This window comes from Salvelinus fontinalis, chromosome 6 (genome assembly GCF_029448725.1).
Source record: "Salvelinus fontinalis isolate EN_2023a chromosome 6, ASM2944872v1, whole genome shotgun sequence".
Taxonomy (NCBI): domain Eukaryota; kingdom Metazoa; phylum Chordata; class Actinopteri; order Salmoniformes; family Salmonidae; genus Salvelinus; species Salvelinus fontinalis.
This window is the reverse complement of record NC_074670.1, coordinates 62,787,615-62,815,285: the sequence shown is the minus strand read 5'-3', so window position 1 is coordinate 62,815,285 and position 27,671 is coordinate 62,787,615. Positions and strand designations below refer to the sequence as shown.

Here is a 27,671-nt window from a genome sequence, read left to right as displayed (position 1 = left end):
AGCTGTATAACATCAGCAGTAAACTTCCGTTGTATAACAGCAGTAAACATCAGCTGTATAACATCAGCAGTAAACATCAGCTGTATAACATCAGCAGTAAACATCCGCTATATAACATCAGCAGTAAACATCAGCAGTAAACATCAGCAGTAAACATCCGCTATATAACATCAGCAGTAAACATCAGCTGTATAACATCAGCAGTAAACATCAGTTGTATAACAGCAATAAACATCCGCTATATAACACCAGCAGTAAGCATCTGCTGTATAACAGCAATAAACATCCACTATATAACATCAGCAGTAAACATCAGTTGTATAACAGCAATAAACATCCGCTATATAACACCAGCAGTAAACATCCGCTGTATAACAGCAATAAACATCCACTATATAACATCAGCAGTAAACATCAGTTGTATAACAGCAATAAACATCCGCTATATAACACCAGCAGTAAACATCTGCTGTATAACATCAGCAATAAACATCAGCAGTAAACATCAGCAGTAAACATCAGCAGTAAACATCCGCTATATAACACCAGCAGTAAACATCTGCTGTATAACATCAGCAGTAAACATCAGCTGTAAACATCAGCAGTAAACATCCGCTGTATAACAGCAATAAACATCCACTATATAACATCAGCAGTAAACATCAGTTGTATAACAGCAGTAAACATCCGCTATATAACATCAGCAGTAAACATCCGCTGTATAACAGCAGTAAACATCAGCAGTAAACATCAGCAGTAAACATCAGCAGTAAACATCAGCAGTATAACAGCAGTAAACATCAGCTGTATAACATCAGCAGTAAACTTCCGTTGTATAACAGCAGTAAACATCAGCTGTATAACATCAGCAGTAAACATCAGCTGTATAACATCAGCAGTAAACATCCGCTATATAACATCAGCAGTAAACATCAGCAGTAAACATCAGCAGTAAACATCCGCTATATAACATCAGCAGTAAACATCAGCTGTATAACATCAGCAGTAAACATCAGTTGTATAACAGCAATAAACATCCGCTATATAACACCAGCAGTAAACATCTGCTGTATAACAGCAATAAACATCCACTATATAACATCAGCAGTAAACATCAGTTGTATAACAGCAATAAACATCCGCTATATAACACCAGCAGTAAACATCCGCTGTATAACAGCAATAAACATCCACTATATAACATCAGCAGTAAACATCAGTTGTATAACAGCAATAAACATCCGCTATATAACACCAGCAGTAAACATCTGCTGTATAACATCAGCAATAAACATCAGCAGTAAACATCAGCAGTAAACATCAGCAGTAAACATCCGCTATATAACACCAGCAGTAAACATCTGCTGTATAACATCAGCAGTAAACATCAGCTGTAAACATCAGCAGTAAACATCCGCTGTATAACAGTAATAAACATCCACTATATAACATCAGCAGTAAACATCAGTTGTATAACAGCAATAAACATCCGCTATATAACACCAGCAGTAAACATCTGCTGTATAACATCAGCAGTAAACATCAGCAGTAAACATCAGCAGTAAACATCCGCTATATAACATCAGCAGTAAACATCAGCTGTATAACATCAGCAGTAAACATCCGCTGTATAACAGCAGTAAACATCCGCTATATAACATCAACAGTAAACATCAGCTGTATAACATCAGCAGTAAACATCCGCTGTATAACAGCAGTAAACATCCGCTATATAACATCAACAGTAAACATCAGCTGTATAACATCAGCAGTAAACATCAGCTGTATAACATCAGCAGTAAACATCAGCAGTAAACACCAGCTGTATAACATCAGCAGTAAACATCCGCTGTATAACAGCAGTAAACATCAGCAGTAAACATCCGCTATATAACATCAGCAGTAAACATCAGCTGTATAACATCAGCAGTAAACATCCGCTATATAACATCAGCAGTAAACATCCGCTATATAAAATCAGCAGTAAACATCAGCAGTAAACATCAGCTATATAACACCAGCAGTAAACATCCGCTATATAACATCAGCAGTAAACATCCGCTATATAACATCAGCAGTAAACATCCGCTATATAACATCAGCAGTAAACATCCGCTATATAACATCAGCAGTAAACATCAGCTATATAACATCAGCAGTAAACATCAGCTATATAACATCAGCAGTAAACATCAGCAGTAAACATCCGCTATATAACATGAGCAGTAAACATCCGCTATATAACATCAGCAGTAAACATCAGCAGTAAACATCCGCTATATAACACCAGCAGTAAACATCTGCTGTATAACATCAGCAGTAAACATCAGCTGTAAACATCAGCAGTAAACATCCGCTGTATAACAGCAATAAACATCCACTATATAACATCAGCAGTAAACATCAGTTGTATAACAGCAATAAACATCCGCTATATAACACCAGCAGTAAACATCTGCTGTATAACATCAGCAATAAACATCAGCAGTAAACATCAACAGTAAACATCAGCTGTAAACATCAGCAGTAAACATCAGCTGTATAACAGCAACAAACATCCACTATATAACATCAGCAGTAAACTTCCGCTGTATAACAGCAGTAAACATCAGCTGTATAACATCAGCAGTAAACATCCGCTATATAACATCAGCAGTAAACATCAGCAGTAAACATGCGCTATATAACATCAGCAGTAAACATCAGCTGTATAACATCAGCAGTAAACATCCGCTGTATAACAGCAGTAAACATCAGCTATATAACATCAACAGTAAACATCAGCTGTAGAACATCAGCAGTAAACATCCACTGTATAACAGCAGTAAACATCCGCTATATAACATCAACAGTAAACATCAGCTGTATAACATCAGCAGTAAACATCAGCTGTATAACATCAGCAGTAAACATCAGCTGTATAACAGCAGCTGTATAACATCAGCAGTAAACATCCGCTGTATAACAGCAGTAAACATCAGCAGTAAACATCCACTATATAACATCAGCAGTAAACATCAGCTGTATAACATCAGCAGTAAACATCCGCTATATAACATCAGCAGTAAACATCCGCTATATAAAATCAGCAGTAAACATCAGCTGTAAACATCAGCAGTAAACATCCGCTGTATAACAGCAATAAACATCCACTATATAACATCAGCAGTAAACATCAGTTGTATAACAGCAATAAACATCCGCTATATAACACCAGCAGTAAACATCCGCTGTATAACAGCAATAAACATCCACTATATAACATCAGCAGTAAACATCAGTTGTATAACAGCAATAAACATCCGCTATATAACACCAGCAGTAAACATCTGCTGTATAACATCAGCAATAAACATCAGCAGTAAACATCAGCAGTAAACATCAGCAGTAAACATCCGCTATATAACACCAGCAGTAAACATCTGCTGTATAACATCAGCAGTAAACATCAGCTGTAAACATCAGCAGTAAACATCCGCTGTATAACAGTAATAAACATCCACTATATAACATCAGCAGTAAACATCAGTTGTATAACAGCAATAAACATCCGCTATATAACACCAGCAGTAAACATCTGCTGTATAACATCAGCAGTAAACATCAGCAGTAAACATCAGCAGTAAACATCCGCTATATAACATCAGCAGTAAACATCAGCTGTATAACATCAGCAGTAAACATCCGCTGTATAACAGCAGTAAACATCCGCTATATAACATCAACAGTAAACATCAGCTGTATAACATCAGCAGTAAACATCCGCTGTATAACAGCAGTAAACATCCGCTATATAACATCAACAGTAAACATCAGCTGTATAACATCAGCAGTAAACATCAGCTGTATAACATCAGCAGTAAACATCAGCAGTAAACACCAGCTGTATAACATCAGCAGTAAACATCCGCTGTATAACAGCAGTAAACATCAGCAGTAAACATCCGCTATATAACATCAGCAGTAAACATCAGCTGTATAACATCAGCAGTAAACATCCGCTATATAACATCAGCAGTAAACATCCGCTATATAAAATCAGCAGTAAACATCAGCAGTAAACATCAGCTATATAACACCAGCAGTAAACATCCGCTATATAACATCAGCAGTAAACATCCGCTATATAACATCAGCAGTAAACATCCGCTATATAACATCAGCAGTAAACATCCGCTATATAACATCAGCAGTAAACATCAGCTATATAACATCAGCAGTAAACATCAGCTATATAACATCAGCAGTAAACATCAGCAGTAAACATCCGCTATATAACATGAGCAGTAAACATCCGCTATATAACATCAGCAGTAAACATCAGCAGTAAACATCCGCTATATAACACCAGCAGTAAACATCTGCTGTATAACATCAGCAGTAAACATCAGCTGTAAACATCAGCAGTAAACATCCGCTGTATAACAGCAATAAACATCCACTATATAACATCAGCAGTAAACATCAGTTGTATAACAGCAATAAACATCCGCTATATAACACCAGCAGTAAACATCTGCTGTATAACATCAGCAATAAACATCAGCAGTAAACATCAACAGTAAACATCAGCTGTAAACATCAGCAGTAAACATCAGCTGTATAACAGCAACAAACATCCACTATATAACATCAGCAGTAAACTTCCGCTGTATAACAGCAGTAAACATCAGCTGTATAACATCAGCAGTAAACATCCGCTATATAACATCAGCAGTAAACATCAGCAGTAAACATGCGCTATATAACATCAGCAGTAAACATCAGCTGTATAACATCAGCAGTAAACATCCGCTGTATAACAGCAGTAAACATCAGCTATATAACATCAACAGTAAACATCAGCTGTAGAACATCAGCAGTAAACATCCACTGTATAACAGCAGTAAACATCCGCTATATAACATCAACAGTAAACATCAGCTGTATAACATCAGCAGTAAACATCAGCTGTATAACATCAGCAGTAAACATCAGCTGTATAACAGCAGCTGTATAACATCAGCAGTAAACATCCGCTGTATAACAGCAGTAAACATCAGCAGTAAACATCCACTATATAACATCAGCAGTAAACATCAGCTGTATAACATCAGCAGTAAACATCCGCTATATAACATCAGCAGTAAACATCCGCTATATAAAATCAGCAGTAAACATCAGCTGTAAACATCAGCAGTAAACATCCGCTGTATAACAGCAATAAACATCCACTATATAACATCAGCAGTAAACATCAGTTGTATAACAGCAATAAACATCCGCTATATAACACCAGCAGTAAACATCTGCTGTATAACATCAGCAGTAAACATCAGCAGTAAACATCAGCAGTAAACATCCGCTATATAACATCAGCAGTAAACATCAGCTGTATAACATCAGCAGTAAACATCCGCTGTATAACAGCAGTAAACATCCGCTATATAACATCAACAGTAAACATCAGCTGTATAACATCAGCAGTAAACATCCGCTGTATAACAGCAGTAAACATCCGCTATATAACATCAACAGTAAACATCAGCTGTATAACATCAGCAGTAAACATCAGCTGTATAACATCAGCAGTAAACATCAGCAGTAAACACCAGCTGTATAACATCAGCAGTAAACATCCGCTGTATAACAGCAGTAAACATCAGCAGTAAACATCCGCTATATAATATCAGCAGTAAACATCAGCTGTATAACATCAGCAGTAAACATCCGCTATATAACATCAGCAGTAAACATCCGCTATATAAAATCAGCAGTAAACATCAGCAGTAAACATCAGCTATATAACACCAGCAGTAAACATCCGCTATATAACATCAGCAGTAAACATCCGCTATATAACATCAGCAGTAAACATCCGCTATATAACATCAGCAGTAAACATCCGCTATATAACATCAGCAGTAAACATCAGCTATATAACATCAGCAGTAAACATCAGCTATATAACATCAGCAGTAAACATCAGCAGTAAACATCCGCTATATAACATAAGCAGTAAACATCCGCTATATAACATCAGCAGTAAACATCAGCAGTAAACATCCGCTATATAACACCAGCAGTAAACATCTGCTGTATAACATCAGCAGTAAACATCAGCTGTAAACATCAGCAGTAAACATCCGCTGTATAACAGCAATAAACATCCACTATATAACATCAGCAGTAAACATCAGTTGTATAACAGCAATAAACATCCGCTATATAACACCAGCAGTAAACATCTGCTGTATAACATCAGCAATAAACATCAGCAGTAAACATCAACAGTAAACATCAGCTGTAAACATCAGCAGTAAACATCAGCTGTATAACAGCAACAAACATCCACTATATAACATCAGCAGTAAACTTCCGCTGTATAACAGCAGTAAACATCAGCTGTATAACATCAGCAGTAAACATCCGCTATATAACATCAGCAGTAAACATCAGCAGTAAACATGCGCTATATAACATCAGCAGTAAACATCAGCTGTATAACATCAGCAGTAAACATCCGCTGTATAACAGCAGTAAACATCAGCTATATAACATCAACAGTAAACATCAGCTGTAGAACATCAGCAGTAAACATCCACTGTATAACAGCAGTAAACATCCGCTATATAACATCAACAGTAAACATCAGCTGTATAACATCAGCAGTAAACATCAGCTGTATAACATCAGCAGTAAACATCAGCTGTATAACAGCAGCTGTATAACATCAGCAGTAAACATCCGCTGTATAACAGCAGTAAACATCAGCAGTAAACATCCACTATATAACATCAGCAGTAAACATCAGCTGTATAACATCAGCAGTAAACATCCGCTATATAACATCAGCAGTAAACATCCGCTATATAAAATCAGCAGTAAACATCAGCAGTAAACATCAGCTATATAACACCAGCAGTAAACATCCGCTATATAACATCAGCAGTAAACATCCGCTATATAACATCAGCAGTAAACATCCGCTATATAACATCAGCAGTAAACATCCGCTATATAACATCAGCAGTAAACATCAGCTATATAACATCAGCAGTAAACATCAGCTATATAACATCAGCAGTAAACATCAGCAGTAAACATCCGCTATATAACATAAGCAGTAAACATCCGCTATAAAACATCAGCAGTAAACATCAGCAGTAAACATCCGCTATATAACACCAGCAGTAAACATCTGCTGTATAACATCAGCAATAAACATCAGCAGTAAACATCAGCTGTAAACATCAGCTGTAAACATCAGCAGTAAACATCCGCTGTATAACAGCAATAAACATCCACTATATAACATCAGCAGTAAACATCAGTTGTATAACAGCAATAAACATCCGCTATATAACACCAGCAGTAAACATCTGCTGTATAACATCAGCAATAAACATCAGCAGTAAACATCAGCTGTAAACATCAGCTGTAAACATCAGCAGTAAACATCAGCTGTATAACAGCAATAAACATCCACTATATAACATCAGCAGTAAACTTCCGCTGCATAACAGCAGTAACCATCAGCTGTATAACATCAGCAGTAAACATCCGCTATATAACATCAGCAGTAAACATCAGCAGTAAACATGCGCTATATAACATCAGCAGTAAACATCAGCTGTATAACATCAGCAGTAAACATCCGCTGTATAACAGCAGTAAACATCCGCTATATAACATCAACAGTAAACATCAGCTGTATAACATCAGCAGTAAACATCCACTGTATAACAGCAGTAAACATCCGCTATATAACATCAACAGTAAACATCAGCTGTATAACATCAGCAGTAAACATCAGCTGTATAACATCAGCAGTAAACATCAGCAGTAAACACCAGCTGTATAACATCAGCAGTAAACATCCGCTGTATAACAGCAGTAAACATCAGCAGTAAACATCCACTATATAACATCAGCAGTAAACATCAGCTGTATAACATCAGCAGTAAACATCCGCTATATAACATCAGCAGTAAACATCCGCTATATAAAATCAGCAGTAAACATCAGCAGTAAACATCAGCTATATAACACCAGCAGTAAACATCCGCTATATAACATCAGCAGTAAACATCCGCTATATAACATCAGCAGTAAACATCAGCTATATAACATCAGCAGTAAACATCAGCAGTAAACATCCGCTATATAACATCAGCAGTAAACATCAGCTATATAACATAAGCAGTAAACATCCGCTATATAACATCAGCAGTAAACATCAGCAGTAAACATCCACTATATAACATCAGCAGTAAACATCAGTTGTATAACAGCAATAAACATCCGCTATATAACACCAGCAGTAAACATCTGCTGTATAACATCAGCAATAAACATCAGCATTAAACATCAGCAGTAAACATCAGCTGTAAACATCAGCAGTAAACATCCACTGTATAACAGCAATAAACATCCACTATATAACATCAGCAGTAAACATTAGAAGTAAACAACCGCTATATAACATCAGCAGTAAACATTCACAGTAAACATCAGCTGTATAACATCAGCAGTAAACATCAGCAGTAAACATCAGCTGTGTAACATCAGCAGTAAACATCAGCAGTAAACATCAGCTGTGTAACATCAGCTGTATAACATCAGCAGTAAACATCAGCTGTATAACATCGGCAGTAAACATCAGCTGTATAACATCAGGAGTAAACATCAGCAGTAAACAGCAGGAAACATCAGCTGTATAACATCAGCAGTAAACATCAGCAGTAAACATCAGCTGTAAACATCAGCAGTATAGCATCAGCAGAAAACATCAGCAGTATAACATCAGCAGTAAACATCAGCTGTATAACATCAGCAGTAAACATCAGCTGTATAACAGCAGTAAACATCAGCTGTATAACATCAGCAGTATAACATCAGCAGTAAACACCAGCTGTATAACATCAGCAGTAAACATCAGCTGTATAACATCAGGAGTAAACATCAGCAGTAAACAGCAGTAAACATCAGCTGTATAACAGCAGTAAACATCAGCTGTATAACAGCAGTAAACATCAGCTGTATAACAGCAGTAAACATCAGCTGTATAACATCAGCAGTATAACATCAGCAGTAAACATCAGCTGTATAACATCAGCAGTAAACATCAGCTGTATAACAGCAGTAAACATCAGCTGTATAACATCAGCAGTATAACATCAGCAGTAAACACCAGCTGTATAACATCAGCAGTAAACATCAGCTGTATAACATCAGCAGTATAACATCAGCAGTAAACACCAGCTGTATAATATCAGGAGTAAACATCAGCAGTAAACAGCAGTAAACATCAGCTGTATAACATCAGCAGTAAACATCAGCTGTATAACAGCAGTAAACATCAGCTGTATAACATCAGCAGTATAACATCAGCAGTAAACATCAGCTGTATAACATCAGCAGTAAACATCAGCTGTATAACAGCAGTAAACATCAGCTGTATAACATCAGCAGTATAACATCAGCAGTAAACACCAGCTGTATAACATCAGCAGTAAACATCAGCTGTATAACAGCAGTAAACATCAGCTGTATAACATCAGCAGTAAACATCAGCTGTATAACAGCAGTAAACATCAGCTGTATAACAGCAGTAAACATCAGCTGTATAACAGCAGTAAACATCAGCTGTATAACATCAGCAGTATAACATCAGCAGTAAACATCCGCTATATAACATCAGCAGTAAACATCCGCTATATAACATCAGCAGTAAACATCAGCTATATAACATCAGCAGTAAACATCAGCTATATAACATCAGCAGTAAACATCAGCAGTAAACATCCGCTATATAACATAAGCAGTAAACATCCGCTATATAACATCAGCAGTAAACATCAGCAGTAAACATCCGCTATATAACACCAGCAGTAAACATCTGCTGTATAACATCAGCAATAAACATCTGCAGTAAACATCAGCTGTAAACATCAGCTGTAAACATCAGCAGTAAACATCCGCTGTATAACAGCAATAAACATCCACTATATAACATCAGCAGTAAACATGAGTTGTATAACAGCAATAAACATCCGCTATATAACACCAGCAGTAAACATCTGCTGTATAACATCAGCAATAAACATCAGCAGTAAACATCAGCTGTAAACATCAGCTGTAAACATCAGCAGTAAACATCAGCTGTATAACAGCAATAAACATCCACTATATAACATCAGCAGTAAACTTCCGCTGTATAACAGCAGTAAACATCAGCTGTATAACATCAGCAGTAAACATCCGCTATATAACATCAGCAGTAAACATCAGCAGTAAACATGCGCTATATAACATCAGCAGTAAACATCAGCTGTATAACAGCAGTAAACATCCGCTATATAACATCAACAGTAAACATCAGCTGTATAACATCAGCAGTAAACATCCACTGTATAACAGCAGTAAACATCCGCTATATAACATCAACAGTAAACATCAGCTGTATAACATCAGCAGTAAACATCAGCTGTATAACATCAGCAGTAAACATCAGCAGTAAACACCAGCTGTATAACATCAGCAGTAAACATCCGCTGTATAACAGCAGTAAACATCAGCAGTAAACATCCACTATATAACATCAGCAGTAAACATCAGCTGTATAACATCAGCAGTAAACATCCGCTATATAACATCAGCAGTAAACATCCGCTATATAAAATCAGCAGTAAACATCAGCAGTAAACATCAGCTATATAACACCAGCAGTAAACATCCGCTATATAACATCAGCAGTAAACATCCGCTATATAACATCAGCAGTAAACATCCGCTATATAACATCAGCAATAAACATCAGCTATATAACATCAGCAGTAAACATCAGCTATATAACATCAGCAGTAAACATCAGCAGTAAACATCCGCTATATAACATCAGCAGTAAACATCAGCTATATAACATAAGCAGTAAACATCCGCTATATAACATCAGCAGTAAACATCAGCAGTAAACATCCACTATATAACATCAGCAGTAAACATCAGTTGTATAACAGCAATAAACATCCGCTATATAACACCAGCAGTAAACATCTGCTGTATAACATCAGCAATAAACATCAGCATTAAACATCAGCTGTAAACATCAGCTGTAAACATCAGCAGTAAACATCAGCTGTAAACATCAGCAGTAAACATCCGCTGTATAACAGCAATAAACATCCACTATATAACATCAGCAGTAAACATTAGAAGTAAACAACCGCTATATAACATCAGCAGTAAACATTCACAGTAAACATCAGCTGTATAACATCAGCAGTAAACATCAGCAGTAAACATCAGCTGTGTAACATCAGCAGTAAACATCAGCAGTAAACATCAGCTGTGTAACATCAGCTGTATAACATCAGCAGTAAACATCCACTGTATAACATCAGCAGTAAACATCCACTGTATAACATCAGCAGTAAACATCAGCTGTATAACATCGGCAGTAAACATCAGCTGTATAACATCAGGAGTAAACATCAGCAGTAAACAGCAGGAAACATCAGCTGCATAACATCAGCAGTAAACATCAGCAGTAAACATCAGCTGTAAACATCAGCAGTATAGCATCAGCAGTAAACATCAGCAGTATAACATCAGCAGTAAACATCAGCAGTAAACATCAGCTGTATAACAGCAGTAAACATCAGCTGTATAACATCAGCAGTATAACATCAGCAGTAAACACCAGCTCTATAACATCAGCAGTAAACATCAGCTGTATAACATCAGCAGTAAACATCAGCTGTATAACATCAGGAGTAAACATCAGCAGTAAACAGCAGTAAACATCAGCTGTATAACAGCAGTAAACATCAGCTGTATAACAGCAGTAAACATCAGCTGTATAACATCAGCAGTATAACATCAGCAGTAAACATCAGCTGTATAACATCAGCAGTAAACATCAGCTGTATAACAGCAGTAAACATCAGCTGTATAACATCAGCAGTATAACATCAGCAGTAAACACCAGCTGTATAACATCAGCAGTAAACATCAGCTGTATAACATCAGCAGTATAACATCAGCAGTAAACACCAGCTGTATAACATCAGGAGTAAACATCAGCAGTAAACAGCAGTAAACATCAGCTGTATAACATCAGCAGTAAACATCAGCTGTATAACAGCAGTAAACATCAGCTGTATAACATCAGCAGTATAACATCAGCAGTAAACATCAGCTGTATAACATCAGCAGTAAACATCAGCTGTATAACAGCAGTAAACATCAGCTGTATAACATCAGCAGCATAACATCAGCAGTAAACACCAGCTGTATAACATCAGCAGTAAACACCAGCTGTATAACATCAGCAGTAAACATCAGCTGTATAACAGCAGTAAACATCAGCTGTATAACAGCAGTAAACATCAGCTGTATAACAGCAGTAAACATCAGCTGTATAACAGCAGTAAACATCAGCTGCATAACATCAGCAGTATAACGTCAGCTGTATAACATCAGCAGTATAACGTCAGCTGTATAACATCAGCTGTATAACGTCAGCTGTATAACGTCAGCTGTATAACATCAGCAATAAGCATTGCCCTGCCAAACTGGTTCTGGATAGTGATACAGAAGTTCAGACATCGCTCTATTCTTTTGGGACATAAAACTGAGGAAATGTATAAACTTAAAACGCAAGCTGTATATGACGAACACTTGCAAATGTCTCAATGTGTAAATTATTGTATATACTTCTCCCACATGCGATGTAATGTAAGAAATTAAAACTACTATTAATAAATGGCTACATTTATTGACAACGTACAGTAGATATGTTACATCATATAAGCTATACACTAATAAGGAAAATGATTAAATCGAATTCATTTCATATTTATGCTGTGCACAATACAAAAGTGGAGACATATACACCTGAAAATAGTTCCGAACTATATGAACAAGTTCTTAAATGATTTATTTCTAGAGATTTTGTAGTGCTGTAGAAAATTACAGTGGCCTTGAAAAATAAATCATCTCCTCAATCAGCTCCTTTTGGCTTGAGCCAAGTGGCAGCAGCCTTTTAACTGAGCACTAACTTTCCAACGAGCTTTTCCATGTCCACAGCATTCACAAAGTATGCGAACAACAGACCAAATACAAATGAAAGGGGACGACACGCAGAAAAAACAACAACACAGCCAGCCAACCATTTAGGGCATTTGTACCGCACTGTGGCAAAACCCAATCTCTTCAAGTGCCAGCAGGGTACCAGCCTAACCAAGCAGAGGCACCCCTCACCACTCTACTCCTCCTCCCCCCCCCCCCCCCCCCCGCTCAACCACCCACTGCTCCAGCTAAGATTAGACAAATTAAACACCATTATTCACGTCACTCCCACAGCTGGCCTTTTAAGTGGTTTTATGTTAACTGTCATAATGGTTTGCTTTGAAATCCCCAGTCTTCTCCCTAATTTATAATATGAAAAGTACTTTTGGCCCAGTCTCGGTGGGATTTTTTCATCTCTCGCACTGCAGTGGAAAAATAGTGGGGTTTTGGGCCTATGTTTGGTTAAAAGTCAGACAGACAGAACTGAAGCCAGCTCAATTGAAATTCTGCCAGTCTACCATGTAGTATTTGATCAATTATGAAACATTGTTGAGTGTAGAGAGAAGTCTTTTGATGCTGTCTTATTCGGGTAGGATAGTACAGTATGTGTGGAAGGTCGTCTAACTCTCACATCTCTCCATACGTTTCTAATGTATGTTCCTGTGGGGGAAAAAAGCCCTGTCATTTTATCTGTTTTTTTCCCAGCGACCTGAAAATGGATGTGGTATTGGCAGGAGGCCAGTGAACTTAGTAAGGCCGGTGATGGATAACCTAGTTTCAAACCCATCATCACCCAGAAACATGTGCAATGTGTCTGCAGTGTGATGACCCCCACCCAGGCTGAGTTTGGTCTAGACACGGACACAGGAAGTGACAGTTTGTCAACTTCCTGTTCTCTGCCCCATATCTGAAATACATAATGATATGACTGCTAACAGGCTCTGACACATGCTTGGAGTGCTACTGTGGAATACTTAAAGCTAATTATCAAAATAGACATCCACATTTCTCCCAGGCTGCTTCACAGCTTTGGTGGCAGCATTCTTAACCAGTTATATAAGAGTTAATAACCTTACCTGTCAGATCATTCAGTAGTGATTAAAACTAGAAATGTTTGTTTCTGAATCGTTTGACTATTTAAAACAATGAAACAATTTTCAATGTAGGATGGTGATAGTCCATGGCTAGAATGTCATCTTGATTAGGTTAGGGGAGAACTAACCTGACAAATCCTGATATCGTAACTGACAGTATCACTTTATGGGCCATGAAAATTCAAACGTGCCAACTATAAAAGCAAATTCCACTTCACTGCATCTGCTCAGAACATTATTTTCTTTGATGAGTCGCGAGTATCAACATCAAGTCTAGCAGCAGGGAGCGTGTAACTTTCCTAGAACAAGAAAAAAACGTTCACAGCAGGTTAGGATTCTGTGTCTATACATATAGAGCTACTCAAACCTTGGTGAAACATGATATGTAACTCTGTGAGCTCCGTGTTTTAGATCCGGTATTAAAAACCCTTGACAATCTTTTTTCTCCTTCTACTTCACTCAGCATTCCACGTTAGCACTCAGCGTTATATTTCAAACTCTTGGAAATTAGGAGGAGCTCGCTGACACTTTCAGAGGAGTTAAAATGACAAATATATGTTTTATTGATTATAAACACATGGAATGGCAATGATACTATGCCGGGTTAGTTATCACTGGAAAATGAAAGACAAAAGACTGTGGAGTCAAATCACAGTGTCTGTGTGTGTTTTGAGGCGCTGTGGGGTGCTGCTTCTCATCCCACAACACAGCACTGATTTATGCATGACATATCTTAGTAAGTGGAGTCAGCACATAAGAAAAGCGTAGCTGGAACCGCACTCTCTTTCACATTCATATGTTTCACATTTCTACTCCCTCTCTCTTTGAGAGGATGACATTTCATTTCTTACTGCAAGTCATCTCATAAGGACTAATTCAATTTAGACCAAAGCCTGTCCATAATACTTACTCCATTTTTTTTTTTTTCATTTCGACTTCATCTCGTGCATAAGTGAGAGAAAATGTGGTACATATTCAAATGTTTTCTCTTGGCAACAGTCAACGTATTTTGACACAGCAGTTGTTAAAGGATGCGTCAGTAAGACAGAATATGTTGAGTTTATCCCTAGCTGCCCTAATTGCATTCATTGGTTTCATAATCCATCCAGAAGACATTGACTTTCCAGCATCAAAGTGAGCCTTGGCAGGTTTAGCGGTGCACATCTTTCTTTGGTTAGACCAGACAGCTCACTGAATGAACCTTATGATTTATGCTGGTGGTGGTGATGGGGGGGGGGTTGTTGAGTAAGACTATGGGAAGCATCAGTGGGCCTTACCACTGGGTTGCATTGCCTTTTAGCCTACTCATTCCACCTATGCCTTTTTTTTCTCAACTGTGCCCTCACTGTAATTTGGTGGTGGGGGGTTGGGGGGTTTGGACTGCCATGTGTAAGATAAACGGATCAAGGGGGTATAATTGCAGTCGTTGAAAATTGCATTAATAATAAATGAACGAGAGCATTCATTAATGTTTAGAAATCCATTACCGAGTCATATGACCAGGTCAGACTCATGTGTCTGGGGTCACTCTACAGCTGAGGGTATACAATTGCTTATTGAAAATGCCTTTTCTGATAGGTATCCCTGTTGTAGTTGGATTTGATTGCAAAAATCTAAGGTTAGGACATAGTTGTGGATATGAAAAGCATCTATATTGCATCCTAGTGTCAATTGTTCATCTGCACAGGTGTGAAGTTTTTTTATAGTAAAACACCTTAACACTAAATCACTAAATGACAGTATTTAATAGAGAAAATTGATTGATATGCTTTGTCATCGTTTTTCATAGTGCTGTAAGCCTAATTTTTTAAAACAGTTCAAATTATAATGTCCAAGACTAATTAAGTAGATGACCACTCAACAAAAACATGTGCTTTAATTGAAGAAAAACAAGTAGCACTCTGCTTTGGAAGGTCCATCAGCCCGTCGTCCTCATCCTCCAGAATAGCAGGAGTTTTCTATATTTAAGTGTTGGGGTCAAGAATGATCCCCTGTGGGATTACAGTGCCACCCATCATACCAGTCAACAGTATCAAACACCCAGCCTTCTCTGTTGCCATCAGAGACACTTGCCCACACTGACTGACTGCACCCTTCACCCGCCACCACTGACAGCTAGCGAAAGGTAACCCACCTCCGCTTGTTTCTGACATCTAATCTGATCTAATCTGGGGTCTTTCAGGGTGTTAGAGGTTCTGTAAAGTGACATCGGACCAACATTCTAATAATGTGAGGACAAAGGCTGGGGTTGGAAGACTAGGTCTACTGTACACCAAACAGAGTCGATGTTACAACAGACGTAGATTCTCATACCTTATCGCTAACTCTGCCATCTGGTGCTATATTTTCATTGCGTGAAAATAGTGGCATAATGTAAGTGTGGGACAGGGTTTTGCACCATCAACAACAAAAAGTTGTAAGGAAAACTTAAATGAATCAAGTCATGTAAATTCAACGGAAAGTTCCCAATATGTGACTCACTTATTGTAAGTGTGTAGGCCTTGTCTGCTAGTCCTGTGACATAACTGCTGGTAACACCATGTACCGAGCTGTGAAGAACACCCATAAGATGGCTAGTAGGATTGTAGCAAGGTTAAGGACGGAGGTTTGACTGCACCAGCAGTTTAAGGGGCTAGGGGGGAGTTGCTCTTTAACAGTCCGGCACTCAATGTTCCTGCGCTGCATTTTCATCCATTAACACATCCACCGTGTAGGTTTTCTATTTGGGAAGTGTAATGGGAGGCAGATGAGTGTCTGACATGGATCCCCTTGCAGTAAAGAGGCCCCAGTAGGAGGAGAAATTTGTCCAAGTAAAATCACCCCGACAGGGGGGAAACTCTTAGGTCAGAAACCCCAAAGTTGAGGCAAGCAGAGCCCGATGGGTTTGTGATGAAAACAGTGTGATCTATCATCGCCACAGTGCCCCTATACGTTAAGGGACTAGACACGCTGGGAGCTCCCTGTTAGCTTCCTCTTGATCAAGGTTAAACGGAGCCAAGTGGTTTGCGCATGGCATCATTGGTTAAATAGAGGGAGGAATGATTTGAAATGTTTTTTGTGTGTATGTACATAGGCCTATATACAGCAACTGATCACAATGTCAAGGAGAGATATTTTTAAGTCTAAGAGTGGTTTACTTGTTGCTAATGCTACATATGAGACAGCATCTATATACTGACGAAAATCATTTTTCATTGATCATTACTATGTTTCTGTCCACTAATATCACTGTATACTTTGGCCATGAGTACAGTCTATTGTAAGTTTGGTATTCATTCTGTGATTAAATAAATTCTCTCAAATAAACCCCTTTTAGCTTATAGCTTCCCAATCTGACCTCCTACTGGCCCTAGAAGTAGCCTATGAAGCTAGCTCGTTCCCAGTACTCAGGGATCTAGACAGTCTGGGATGTATTACCACGGGAGCTACAGAGTCGCCCTGAGAAGAATGCCGGCGGTTTAAAACAAATGTTATTGTTTGTCACAGGAAACCGATGTGATTACTGTTTTCTCTCACACACTCACGCTGAGCACCGCGCCGTATTTGTGCATGTGGTTCGCATTCTCAACCAGCACCTTATAGTCTTCATCTTTATTAAGTCACACCTAGGATAGGTTCAGCAAAGCACCACACTGTTTAAACAAAGTATTTGACAATCTCTAGAAGGAAATCTGTCTGTTCACTTCAAACAATAGATTGGGTTTCCTTAACATGGCAGCGGTTCAAAGGGGGGATCGACAGGAGGAAAGACACTATAAAGGACAGGAGGAAAGACAAGAGGGAAAGACAGGAGGAGGGCAGGAGGACAAGAGGGGAGGAAAGACAGGAGGAAAGACAGGAGGAATAGACAGGAGAAAAAGACAGGAGGAAAAGACAGGAGGAAAAGACAGGAGAAAAACGTTGAGTGGTGCCGTCGACGTCTGTGTTGTCGCGACTTGACAGCAAAAGTGAGGACTCTCGTATTGAGGGGTGAAACGGTGGAGTTATTGTGTCTCTTTATGATGCGGTTGTAAAGTGGAGTTAGCTGTGCTCGGTATTGTAAAGGTGGGCTATTGAGAGTGTACTACTCTGTGTGTGTGTGTGTGTGTGTGTGTGTGTGTGTGTGTGTGTGTGTGTGTGTGTGTGTGTGTGTGTGTGTGTGTGTGTGTGTGTGTGTGTGTGTGTGTGTGTGTGTGTGTGTGTGTGTGTGTGTGTGTGTGTGTGTGTGTGTGTGTGATTTCCTACATTATAAGGACTCCAAAGTCCTAACATTTCACTTTTTCAGGTCCTGAATTTATTAAAATGCTATTTTAAGCTTAATGGTTAGATGTAGGGTTTTGGGGTTACGGTTAGGGATAGGTTTAGAGCTAGGGTTTATGTTAGGTTTAGGGTTAGGGTTACGTTTTGGGTTAAGTTTACAGTTAGGTTTAGGGTTTTGGGGGTTAGGGTTAGGTTAAGGTTAGGTTTAGGTTAAAGTGGAACTGACAGTAATTTGGCAACATGAAATCTTATTAAAATCATCTGTTCATAGACACCCCCAGGAAGAATATGACACTTTTTTAAACTATATATATATGGTCAGTTTCACTTTTTCATAAATTCTTAAAACGTTTCGGAATTACGTATACTAAGGCATTTGTAAAAATTCTATAGCAATTTAGAGTGGGAAAACAGCCGTGCGTTTGGACGATTAATAGACACTTAATTAAATAAAACCGAATAAAAACATCTGTCTCGTCCAAAACCGGAGTCTATGCAGACCGATGTGCCATAGCCAATCAGAGCTACAGTAGGCCTTTATGCAAACAAGCCATTTGGCCTGACAACATTTACTTTGAACTTGACTGTGTGTTTACAGGAAGTTGCAACAGCGCGACTTTAGATCATTTGAACGCATTCGCCAAAAGTGACAAAATATTCCTGAACGGATTTCTGCAAATATGTAAATACTACAGGAGTCCTTTAACATTTGGGAACTTTACAGTCCTATCGATCAGACAACCATGAAAGGTAAGGCTCTCTCTCCCTCAGTGATGCACAACAACAAGATCAAAAACTAATGCTAGCCAGAGCAAGATGAGCTAATATTTAACGAAGGAACATTACATAAAACCTCTCAAACTTTTTCAGCTAGTTGCCCATCAAAATTGCACTGATAAACGATGGGGAATTGAAGCCTACTTGTCCTTCAGCAGTTTGCCTGCCAATGCATTCATTCTTGTCCCAACCAAGCACCCAAGCTAACTGCTAAAGTTAGCTAGCTTGCTAGCTAGCTACTTCCAGGCACAAATGAGAGAACACCTTACTCTGACCATTTTACTCACCGTAGCAGAGTTGGTTAGGCTGTTTACATGTTATCTAGTGGTCGTGACTAACTATTACTTTTTTTGACTACGTTTACTGACACTGTCATATCGAGTGGGTGTGGCAAATGTATCAGTTATTCTGCCCCCAGGCACACTCAGATGAGAGCGCACTGAAATCGGAGTAGACATCCTAACTGGATAACAGTCGTTCAAGTTCTTGCTAGCTAACCAAATAGCACCTGCATCTCTAGCTGTGTATAGCCACCGAAAAACGATGTGAGGGGAAAAGTCAGTCACTCACCCACTTCTGCAATGACATGATATCCTCATAGCAGCAAGCTAGCTATCTAGCTAACAGTAGGCTCCTTGTTTTTTGCTTTCTACGTAAATAGATACGGTAACCTATTAGCCACGTAATGACTGACTTGTGATTGTTGCCCTTGCTAGTTTATTTGTTTTGGCATTCCCAGCCTTACTTACATTTGTACATTTTTGTCTGAAATATTGAATCATTGAAACTGAAACAGTGCATCCCGAATGGAGGCAGCAAAACATTGAACAGGCCAGATGTGATTTACAACCTGATAGCAATATTTTTGGGACTACCAAGAAATGTGTTGGTGAATTATATTAGTCATGCAATAAACTGTATCCATCTATTTGGCCAACAATGCCTTAGTGTACGTCATGGAATGTTGAGTCAAACAGAACCTATTTTTAAGACCTCTTATAAAGTTGGTGTTGTAGCATCAACTGGGAATTGTATATTTTGGACTGGTATTATTATTGTCTGTTTGTTTCATATCCACAAAGTTGTTAAAACGCTGTCAGTTCCACTTTAAGGGTTAGTATTAGGGTTAGGTTTAGGGTTAGCTGTTAGGGAAACCAGGGTTTTTAATGGTCAAACATTTTTACACTCCAAAAAGTCCTGCCATTTCACGAAAACATAGTGTGTGTGTGTGTGTGTGTGTGTGTGTGTGTGTGTGTGTGTGTGTGTGTGTGTGTGTGTGTGTGTGTGTGTGTGTGTGTGTGTGTGTGTGTGTGTGTGTGTGTGTGTGTGTGTGTGTGTGTGTGTGTGTGTGTGTGTGTGTGTCTGTGTCACTGTGTTAAATTGTACCAATTATTTACCAAAAAGTATGAGGCCTACTAAATTAATTGAAATCTCTCTTTCGCTTTCTCCATTTTCCCCTCCATTTTTCTCTCCATTTTTCTCTCTCTTTCCCAGTCTTTTCCTCTCTTTCTCGCTCTCATCCCCTCTCTGGGGGTTAATGAAGCAATGAAGCACAGAGGAAGGGAGAAACAGAGTACTAGTAAAACACAAAGCCTATAGGCATCTAGTAGGAAAGCTGAGAAACTGAGGTCCCAGTCACCCGGCATGCCAAAGCTAAGATACTGAGGTCCCAGTCACCCGGCATGCCAAAGCTAAGAATCTGAGGTCCCAGTCACCCGGCATGCCAAAGCTAAGAATCTGAGGTCCCAGTTACCCGGCATGACAAAGCTGAGAAACTGAGGTCCCAGTCACTCGGCATGAGAAACTGAGGTCCCAGTCACCCGGCATGTCAAAGCTTAGAAGTCAGACTGTTTGTTTTGCCTCGTATGTCAACACGGTCTCTGTTCTCCTAGAGAGGCTTTTATCTTCAGCAGCTTTCCAACATGCACTGTGTGTGTGTGTGTGTGTGTGTGTGTGTGTGTGTGTGTGTGTGTGTGTGTGTGTGTGTGTGTGTGTGTGTGTGTGTGTGTGTGTGTGTGTGTGTGTGTGTGTGTGTGTGTGTGTGTGTGTGTGTGTGTGTGTTTGTACCACCCATCTCCCACCAAACACCTCAGTCTCAAGACACCAGAGCCAATCAACCTCCTCAATCTAACTTAATATGCAAATGTTGTGAAAGGAGCCAATTAGAGAATTGATCTGGTTTGAAAGTTTTAATTCCAAAAATAGGTTTTTCAGAGTCCTCCCTCCAAGTAATGGTTCTCATGTGAAGCTGTGGCTTTTTCCAGAGGGAACTTGAACGTGCTTGGTGGTAAACATTTGTTTATGTTTTCCTCAGGCTGGCACATCATTTCAAAGGGAAGCATGTCACATAACAGACCCTCGTATCTTGAAAACACATTGAAAACACATTGAGGCGCTCGCTGTTATAATGTCAAACCAACCGACAGGCATGCTTGTTGATGCTGTCAAGTATTTATTTTTTCTGTTCCAGGCGTAAAAAGATTGAGATTAGTATGAGAAAAAGTTAGGATAATTGTACCATTTAATCAGCAAGCCAATGGTTGGTTTAGTCAATCTTGGATTCACACTCTGAAGCCCCCTGACATGCAGGGCTGTGTTGGTCGAGTGGTTTGGCGGAATGGTGTGTGTGCGTGTGTGTGCGTGTGTGTGTGTGCGTGTGTGCGCGTGTGTGTGCGTGTGTGCGCGTGCGCATGTGTGTGAGGTGGAAGCCTTAATCCGTTGGAATGATCTCTACTATATAGGGATGTAAGTGAGTGTGCGTGGTGTGTGTATTCACTTGGCCGCCTGTATGGTGTTTAGAGAAGGCCATAAAGCACATGACTGGGCACTATTCTGTAACTTTATTTTCCACTGTGTTAAGCCACAGCACATGGTTAACAAGGCCTCCTGTTTTAATTGCTCCCACCGCACAGCTCAGACACACTACTTGAGCGATGACAACCAATGTCATTGGCAGGACCACCAAGCTTAAAGCTAGTATACAGTATGCCTGCGCCGGTGAATAACACATACTTTTTCATTTTAATATTCAGTTCAATATTCTAAGGGCTCCGCTCTGCCATATTTTGATTGAATTTAGAAAATTAATAAATCTTCTGACATTTCATTTATGTTTCATCACATTGATACAATCAGGAGAAATATGTCCTCTCCCCCCTTTTGAAGGCGATGCTGTCGAGTTTAACAGCTTTTAAATTAAATTAGGATTCTTATGAAGTCCCATTTTCACTAGATGACATTTACCAGAGTCCTAAAAAGTCTGGTTGACAAGGTTTTCATTAAATACTAGGCAAGCCGTTTGCTGCTTGAAAGGGAGAAAAATTCCACTAAAATCATTGGTCTTTTTTATTGCTTTCCCTGCATGGCCTTTACCCAACAAACAAGAGACTGCAAATCCACATGTAAGTAGCCATCACCTCAAACCTTAAGTCCTTGCAATATGTTAAAATAACATTTCCTTATGTTTGAGTGTCATTAACTAAAGGACACACACACCTTTATAACAACTAAATCAAACATGACACTGAATGATATTTGGTCAGCGTCGATTACATTTGATCCGGTAAGGGTGCTTGAGTATAGCTGAAATCAATTATTCCGTTAGTACGTACTAAACCTTTTATTTTATTGCCTTTATGTCGAACATTCAGGTGTGTGGGAATGCATAATCGAAGTGTTGTGTGTATGTAAATTCTATGGATCAGAGATTAGATCAGACCTATTAAAATGCCAGTGGAGGGTGGACATGCAGTAGGACAGCAGTACCATAGTGTCACCTCAGACAGCCCTGACAGCACAGAGCTGTGAGGAATGGTCCTGGTCAGCCTAAGGAAGACAGAGATGGAAGCAGAGATGGCCTTATCTGGGCTTTAATTTCTCTCCCGAGGTGAGCTGTGAGAAGATCAGTGACACTAAACCCCAGGAATTACCCTAGATATTGCCCCCCTGTGCTCTGCAAATGAAATCCGGCCGCCGGGTAGGAAGAACATCATAGTTAACGCTCCAAAAATCTGTTTTTGTGCTAGACCACAGCTGGCGTGATAGGGAGGGAGACGGAGGGGGGAGGAAGAAAGAGAGGGGAGGAGGAGGGGAGTAGGGGAGGTGGGGACCGGAAAAGTCAGGGAGAATAGGAGAGAGTGAGAGCCTGTTGACGGACAGATGGTTCAGCCTCTCGCAGGTCCAGACTCGAGAAGAGTTCTTGCAGGAAGTCCCTGGGTTTTGTGCGTGCCCTTCCTCTAGCGGAGTGAGTTTATATTCAAAAAAGGTGGTGGTGAAACTAGAACCATGGCCCACCTGTCTAGGGGGGTCTGAGAGGGCCATGGTGTGTGTGTGTGTGGGTGTGGGTGTGGGTGTGGGTGTGGGTGTGGGTGTGTGTGTGTGTGTGTGTGTGTGTGTGTGTGTATGTGTGTGTGTGTGTGTGTGTGTGTGTGTGTGTGTGTGTGTGTGTGTGTGTGTGTGTGTGTGTGTGTGTGTGTGTGTGTGTGTGTGTGTGTGTGTGTACAGTACGTCCGTATATGGGTGTATGTGTATGGTGGGGCGGGAGGGGGGCTCCTACCAGGCTCCTACCAGAGCACTGTGATCATAACCTTCAGAGTCCTGAGCCCCACCAGCTGTCTGTCCCATATGCTGCCCTGTGAATGTCTAAACAGAGTCTACAGCCAAGGAGCTGCGACCTCTCTTACAGAGTCTACAGCCAAGGAGCTGGGATCTCTCTTACAGAGTCTACAGCCAAGGAGCTGCGACCTATCTTACAGAGTCTACAGCCAAGGAGCTACGACCTCTCTTACAGAGTCTACAGCCAAGGAGCTGCGACCTCTCTTACAGAGTCTACAGCCAAGGAGCTGCGACCTCTCTTACAGAGTCTACAGCCAAGAAGCTGCGACCTCTCTTACAGAGTCTACAGCCAAGGAGCTGCGACCTCTCTTACAGAGTCTACAGCCAAGGAGCTGCGACCTCTCTTACAGAGTCTACAGCCAAGGAGCTGCGACCTCTCTTACAGAGTCTACAGCCAAGGAGCTGCGACCTCTCTTACAGAGTCTACAGCCAAGGAGCTGGGACCTCTCTTACAGAGTCTACAGCCAAGGACCTGCGACCTCTCTTACAGAGTCTACAACAAAGGAGCTACGAACACTCTTACAGAGTCTACAGCCAAGGAGCTGCGACCTCTCTTACAGAGTCTACAGCCAAGAAGCTGCGACCTCTCTTACAGAGTCTACAGCCAAGAAGCTGCGACCTCTCTTACAGTCTACAGCCAAGAAGCTGCGATCTCTCTTACAGAGTCTACAGCCAAGGACCTGGGACCTCTCTTACAGAGTCTACAGCCAAGGACCTGGGACCTCTCTTACAGAGTCTACAGCCAAGAAGCTGGGACCTCTCTTACAGAGTCTACAGCCAAGAAGCTGCGACCTCTCTTACAGAGTCTACAGCCAAGAAGCTGGGACCTCTCTTACAGAGTCTACAGCCAAGGACCTGGGACCTCTCTTACAGAGTCTACAGCCAAGAAGCTGCGACCTCTCTTACAGAGTCTACAGCCAAGAAGCTGCGACCTCTCTTACAGAGTCTACAGCCAAGAAGCTGCGACCTCTCTTACAGAGTCTACAGCCAAGAAGCTGCGACCTCTCTTACAGAGTCTACAGCCAAGAAGCTGCGACCTCTCTTACAGTCTACAGCCAAGAAGCTGCGACCTCTCTTACAGTCTACAGCCAAGAAGCTGGGACCTCTCTTACAGAGTCTACAGCCAAGAAGCTGGGACCTCTCTTACAGAGTCTACAGCCAAGGAGCTGGGACCTCTCTTACAGAGTCTACAGCCAAGAACTTGGGAGCTCTCTTACAGTCTACACTCACACACACACAGTTTCACTTGCTGACAATACACTCACTCACTCACACACACACACACACACACACACACACACACACACACACAAAGACCCCCTGGGGACCTTTATTAATAGGTCCTGATCAACAAGCTGTACTCTTTAGAAGCCCATTGCCTCTGTTCTCCAGAAATAGAAGGTGCACATCCAGTTAGAAGACGGAGAGGACTTAAAGCTTCTAAATAAAACGATGGATGTTCACCCATTGCCAAATCTACTTGTACTCTGTTCCAAGAAGGAAAAGGTGCTAATCTCCAGTCAAGTCCAGAATAGCAGGTAGTTAGCAAGGAGATCTAAAGATAGATGGGACGGTAACAAATTCCACTTGAGATGGAACTTTGATCTAACTATATGTTGGCCCCTGGAGCAGCGAGAATAATGACAATTTCTGTACGCTTATTTGGATAACATATAGGGTGGCCTTTCTAGGGAGTTTTTCCTAGCCACCGTGCTTCTACATCTGCATTGCTTGCTGTTTGGGGTTTTAGGCTGGGTTTCTGTACAGCACTTTGAGATACCAGCTGATGTACGAAGGGCTATATAAATACATTTGATTTGATTTGATTTGGTATACGATAAACCTGTAACATTTGGCTGTAGTTCAATGGGACGTAAAATGTGGTGCTATGGATATGTTTTGAAATGTAATGGAACAACTCTGGTGGACAGTAGGTTAAAGGATTCCTCAAGGAGCCTCAACTGGAATGAATAGAAATTCGACATTCCAATTTTTTTTTTAAATAAATCTTGACGCTGTGTTTTCTTAGCATTCCATACACCAGAATCAAGTAGGATGAAAAGGGGGACTCGTTTGAAATATATACACCTCAAAAATACATGTATTTATTTTGTCATTTGTATTGCTACTATATGTGCATAACATTGTCTTGTAATTCCACCAGACCTAAAGTCTGGGGTAGGGGCGGCAGGTAGCCTAGTGGTTAGAGTGTTGTAATCAAAAGGTTGCAAGATCAAATCACCGAGCTGAAAAGGTAAAAATATGTTGTTCTGCCCCTGAACAAGGCACTGTTCCTAGACTGTCATTGAGAATAAGAATTTGTTCTTAACTGACTTGCCTAGTTAAATAAAGAATACAAAAATAAATAGTCAAGTAGTAAGAGGCCTACGGGAGGTTTGGAGATGCTTAGTTCCCTGGTCATTTGGACTTTACCCAACTTGGGAGTGGAAATTCACAAGTGCTATTTTCCAAGTGGTTTGGATGGGGCTTTACCTGGCTTTGGCTGTTCATTTAAGTGTTCAGTACCTTCTGCCTTTTGGCTGCCTGCATGTGTCTTGAGGCCATGGCGTAAAGTACCAACCCTTTAGCTGACAAATACTGCCGCTACCACTTACTAGGCTTCTACATTTACCTCTACCCTTGCTTCAGGAATCCTACGGTTTGCATTAATAAGGGAATTTGAGTACGATTCAACGCAGTTGTCGGAACTCAAGCATGCCTCAGTTAAATGATACAGTACCGTCTACCAAAACGGTTTTAAAGGAGAGATTTTGTTCATTCTGAGAATACTGGTCTATATCGTTTTACTGCATGTGAGTAATGATGACATGATAATTTTTGGTCTTTCATCAACTTCTCTGTCTGTGATGTCTGGTTTCTGTCACTTTCACCGTCATGAATCATTACTTTGACCACACTCCTACTTGCTGAAACCGATTTTACATCCAAGCCTTGCAAAAGCAATTTCAAAATCAGCTCTAATTTAGGCCCAGTAGACTTTGAAGATTGACTCAGGGCTTAGTGTAGAAAATGCCTTGTTATGACAGAGCCTTCTCACATATTTGTCCAATTATCAATTATTATTAGGCTACTGAGTTTGTCTATGTTTTTTAGGTCGAACAGTGGTTGTTGAGTCAAGAACCGGGAACTGACAAGAGTTTGCTCTTTTCCAAACAAGGTGGCGTGGCTGGTGTTTGGCTGACCACACTGGATCACAGATAAAAAAAAGTAGATATCTTTTTATCTGTTATCTGTTATGCCTCACACTTTATTGAAACCAATAGCTTTTCTCTGTTCCCTAATAAATGTCCAACCACGTCACGTCACAATGACCAGAACCATAAACTTAACAGTTCAGGTATACAGTTCCCCCTCGTTCGCCTCCATTAGCCTCCTCTTTACAGCTGGCATTTCTGACGTCTCATGTTGCATTCCCCAAATGTTACAGACGGAGAGGGCAGACATCGTAAAGAAAAGAAAAAGCACTCGCCCACCTGTCGTTCCGGCGTGGGGCTAGGACGGCCATTTGAGACCCACCTGTGATGCTTTGGTCTGGTAGGGTTGGAGTGGGGGCAGTGGTAATATGGAAACCCCATCAAGCACACTATGGACAGAGAACCCCACCACCCCCATTCTCTGCCTAAACAGGTGGGGTTCCCCACTGTAGCCTGCATAGATATTGTGTTTCCCCCTTTGATACCCTGTTACAGAGTTAATTAATTTCCCAGACCGCCACGCACCCCTTTCGACTGACAAACAAAACGGGGAATGTCGATATGAGAACACCTCTTGAGAATGTGTGTCGATTTTAGAAGCGGCCATCAACATATGTGATTTAACCCTTTGACCCTTTGTTGTGAAACAATGGTAAAAACAAGAGGGGAAGTGGCAATG

At 40.3% G+C, this 27,671-nt stretch overlaps 1 protein-coding gene across 1 annotated transcript in view; it reads left to right on the top strand.

Annotated features, from left to right (window-relative positions):
• The first annotated feature begins 19,009 nt into the window (after positions 1-19,009).
• pitx2 (paired-like homeodomain 2) overlaps positions 19,010-27,671 on the top strand; it is a 66,094-nt gene continuing 57,432 nt past the window's right edge. Inside the window, exon 1 of the mRNA XM_055927394.1 lies at positions 19,010-19,136. Coding sequence (XP_055783369.1) covers positions 19,130-19,136 — 7 coding nt within the window. The 5' untranslated portion in view covers positions 19,010-19,129. The remainder of the gene's footprint in view (positions 19,137-27,671) is intronic.